At 35.3% G+C, this 3979-nt stretch overlaps 1 protein-coding gene across 1 annotated transcript; it reads right to left on the minus strand.

Annotated features, from left to right (window-relative positions):
- Window positions 1-318: 318 nt before the first annotated feature.
- LOC131036674 (small ribosomal subunit protein eS17) lies at window positions 319-3979 on the minus strand. Its single transcript, XM_057968621.2, has 5 exons — window positions 3784-3979; window positions 1709-1870; window positions 1437-1562; window positions 905-973; window positions 319-725 (listed from the first exon to the last, which is right to left on the minus strand). Exons 1-5 carry the CDS (start codon window positions 3784-3786, stop codon window positions 648-650), a joined length of 438 nt encoding a protein of 145 aa, XP_057824604.1. The 5' UTR covers window positions 3787-3979; the 3' UTR covers window positions 319-647.

Genomic DNA, 3979 nt, shown 5'->3' on the forward strand with positions numbered 1-3979 from the left:
TTCCTCTTTAACAAAACTCAATAGCCTTGCAAATTTGATACTACCCATTTGATCCAGCAACATGCCCTCAAAAACTCACTCAACATGTTTGCAGAATCTAAAGATGTTCAAGCTTTGTTCGTTTACCAGCAATTTAATTAAGCATATTCGGAATCCAAAATAAAATCATAACCTTCTGTTGTACCGTACTGTTTTATAATTTAGTAGGCAAATTATGCGATATAGCAAGGAGTAGGACCCTCGTAGAGTTAATTTCGTTTCTCAAACCAAACAAGACAATCTTTTCGATTACAAGACAAAAAGCTCGACACATCAAAATAAAATAAAGGATATTTTGACTGGCAATCTAGCACCATAGCTAATCCATTGATATCACAGTTTGTACGATAACAATAATTTTAAACTCGAGAACAGCTAGTGTTTTTAGAAATTTCAAGGGTTTAACAATGAACATTTATCTAGCAAAAACAATTTGGGCCAACAAACTTGAAAATTCATTTTTCAATAGAATTCTCAGCATCACATACTGGCAGTTTAATACATATCTTGCTGCTCTGAACAAAATCCCCTAATAAAAAATGATCGCAGACTAGTACCTGTGTCTTCAAATATCTAATTAGCAACTACAAACCATGGAAAATTGGAGATTATAGTCTCCTGCCAAGAGTACCGCCAGCTTGGAATCCACCTGGCTTGAAAGCACCACCACCCATTGGGGGGTCCGCCTGAAATAGTTACAGATATGAGGCTTTCAGGTATAGATTAGAGTTTAATTACACCAGCATTAAAGACTAAAATGAAAAAAACTTCATAAGAATCAACCAAAAATAAATTGCATTATAAAAACACTTAAAAGTTGAATTGGACAGAAATTCAAGAACTTGAGAAAAAAGATAAGGTATACCTGCTTGACAACTCCAGGTAAATCAGACATGCCCAGAGAAGCAAGCATGTCTATTGTTTCTTTGTCAACCTACATAAAATACTCAGGAAAAACAAGTTACGAAAGAAACAAACAAAAGCCAGATAATACTACGTAAGTTTGAGAAATAGAAATATTTTACACATGAAAGTATAAGGCTGATAAAGTTGATAACTTATCATTCCACCTAAATTCAACTTCGTACATAAATCAATAATCAAGTGATAAACGGTACACACCAAGATTTCTTGATTGGCTATAACTTACATGTCCCCAAGATTGCCTACTTGAATAGGCAACAGTTTCCATGTATCATTGAATTAATTATATTTAGGCCAAACAACTTCCCTCTTAACAGAGCACTGAGTGCACATTATTAGTCAATGAAAATTGGAACTATAATTCATAAAACCTCAATTCACATCCAATCTGCATGAACATCCACAGTTTTGGTTTTCTAAAAGCAATGTACAATGCAACTACTACCAACCAGTTAGGAATGACATGACTGTACCTCAATCACATCCGTCTTGATGGCAGACTCCTCAGGAACAAAGTCCATGCGTCTTTCTCGTTCTTCCTCCTGAAGTTTCAGTGATATTCCTCTAACTGGTCCTCTCTGAATACGCTTCATCAAATGCTGAAATAGAAATAATAAAACATGCATAGATTAGGAACTTTAAAATTGGCCCTTAGGCACGAGGGTCTGCAAACTCAGTTTGCAAAAACACAGAAGCATGTGAGGAACAACAATATGCATCTGGAGTTAAGAGGAGAATCACATACAGTTGAAAAGCCTGCAATTTTGTTCCTCAGGCGCTTTGAGGGAATGATGGCAACCTCCTCCACAATCTTCTTGTTAGTATGGAAGTCAAGTGTCATACGAGAATAGTACCTCTCTATGACCTGGCGAGAGGACTTCTTCACAGTCTTGGTTCTCACACGTCCCTATAATTCCAATCAATATACACAAGACCCTTAATAATCATCAGCTCTCAGATGATGACAAAGACGAAGAACCAAAATACAATAATAAAAGGCAAAACAAGTACTCTCAAGACCTCAATAGTTATTCTTATCTGTCACTAGAATAAGATTAAACTGATATCATACACCATCATAGAGTATGTCATCTATATGTTCAAACTAATTAGGTGATTTCTGGTTAAATATCATCTATGCAATCATGTTAATTAAATGTTTTAGTTCCTCAGTGAAAATCATGCAGGAATTTTTGGCTGTTTTTTAGAATTGTGTATTATGACCGTTATGCAGGATGAGTGCCCAATTGAAACCCTTTTTAACCTATCAACAAAAAGAGCCTAAGTTTACTTGCTTATGTAAGGAATTTCTAGAAACCAAAGGAAAAGTCATTTTTTGATAATATTAATATATGACATGTTCTAGGCTAGATGTGGGATAAATTTTAAAAGGTGAAGGTAACACTGACTAATGTGGAAGAGGGAGGGAACATATCACTCATGCAATCAGGTGGTTATAAGCACCCCGTTAAACTACAATAAACTCTAAGATTATGGCAGAAGACGCTCATTAGAGAGATGTTAAGTGCTTCAAAAACAAAATGGCCTTACAGAGATTGCTGATGGTGCAAATGAGACAAACTTTGTACACGGTCTTGCTCTGTAAAATGCTACATGGTGTCTCACATTCAGTGGAAAACTGTTGAGCTCTGGAATTGATAGCTGTTGTATGAGGTGGACGAGTGGAAAAGTAAAAGTAGAAGTAGGTTATGAGATACTAGGTGTACAATAAAGGAAAAGCTAATGAAGGAAGTAGTTGTATATTCAGGTTACTGCTTGTTGGAGGTTGAGATTAACGAATTAAAACATGAAAGTTAACGGGAACAATGGGAAATCACTCAGTTAGTATTAAAGGAAATGCTAATGAAGGGCTTTGTTGCAAAATTAAGTTGAACTTGACGGAGTTTGAGGTGGAACAATACAAAATTAGTATAAGAAAAAATATGGGAGCCTACTCAGTGTGCAAGAATGGAAATGTTAACAAACTACATTGTTGCAAAATTATAAATACATAAGCGATTAAGAAGACAATTTGAATAATGTTATAAATAAAACTAGGGTTGTAAATCTGGAAATTATTTCCAATTTGAGGTTCCTTTTCCCAATCATTTTCAATTTGATATTATAACTGGGAACTCTAGCTGTTGTCATATAATGTCTGTAGTTTGGCATTTTTGCTTTTCTTAACACATGTTACAGTTTAAGGACCTCGATACTAACCCTCTGCAACTCAACCGTAAAAGTGAGTTCTACGCTGAATTTTCTTAATCTTTGGCACATACAGAAAAAGAATGTTAACTTTTTATTTTCAAAACTTAGCATGTCTGCCTAAAATAAAATTATAATGTTCATGTACGAGGAAATAAAAGACGATATGCCATTATTAGGCTATCTTGAAAAAAATGCAAGGAAATGAAAAGGCTGAGGTATGTACAGACAATGGTTTTTTGTTTCTGATCCCCACACCTTCTATCATTTTAGTGTACGTACTTAAAATGGATTAAAGGATTTCTAAAAGTAGGATGATGACCACGTGGATTTTTAGGGTTTTAAGTTTCGAATCCCTCGCTGAATTACTTTGTCTGGAGTAATTTGATTCATTTTCTAACCAGAACTTGAGACAGTTTAGAAAAAACCTTCTCCAGAACCTTGTTCGAAAAAAATACATTTAAACAGTACATGAGCACAGAATGTACTTCATTATGCTAAAATCATACGAATTATTCAATGGGACTAAATGATCGATTGATATGGCAGTAATTTTTATTTTATTTTTTTAGGTCAGAAGAAGAAAGAGAGCGAGCATAGACAAGAACTTACCATTCTGAATCGAAGTTACAAGAGCCTAACTCTGCTACTACTAACTGTGCTCCTGGCAGCAGCTGCGCTAACTCTCCCCCCGCGAAAACAAACCAGACGGAGAGTAACGAGCGCTTAAATCTCAAAACCCTAGCAACAAAAACCTAAACAACATGACCTATGTTTGAGTGTGACTAGCGCTTGCAATTTTAGGAGG

The sequence above is a fragment of the Cryptomeria japonica genome, chromosome 1 (genome assembly GCF_030272615.1).
Source record: "Cryptomeria japonica chromosome 1, Sugi_1.0, whole genome shotgun sequence".
Taxonomy (NCBI): Eukaryota; Viridiplantae; Streptophyta; class Pinopsida; order Cupressales; family Cupressaceae; genus Cryptomeria; species Cryptomeria japonica.

Bases quoted from the DNA above. Each gene is read 5' to 3' on its own strand.
- LOC131036674 (XM_057968621.2), bottom strand. The intron at 1,563-1,708 runs GTATGTGATTCT...TTTCTATTTCAG, and splicing joins AAATTGCAGGCTTTTCAACT to CATTTGATGAAGCGTATTCA. The intron at 726-904 runs GTATACCTTATC...TAACTATTTCAG, and splicing joins TACCTGGAGTTGTCAAGCAG to GCGGACCCCCCAATGGGTGG.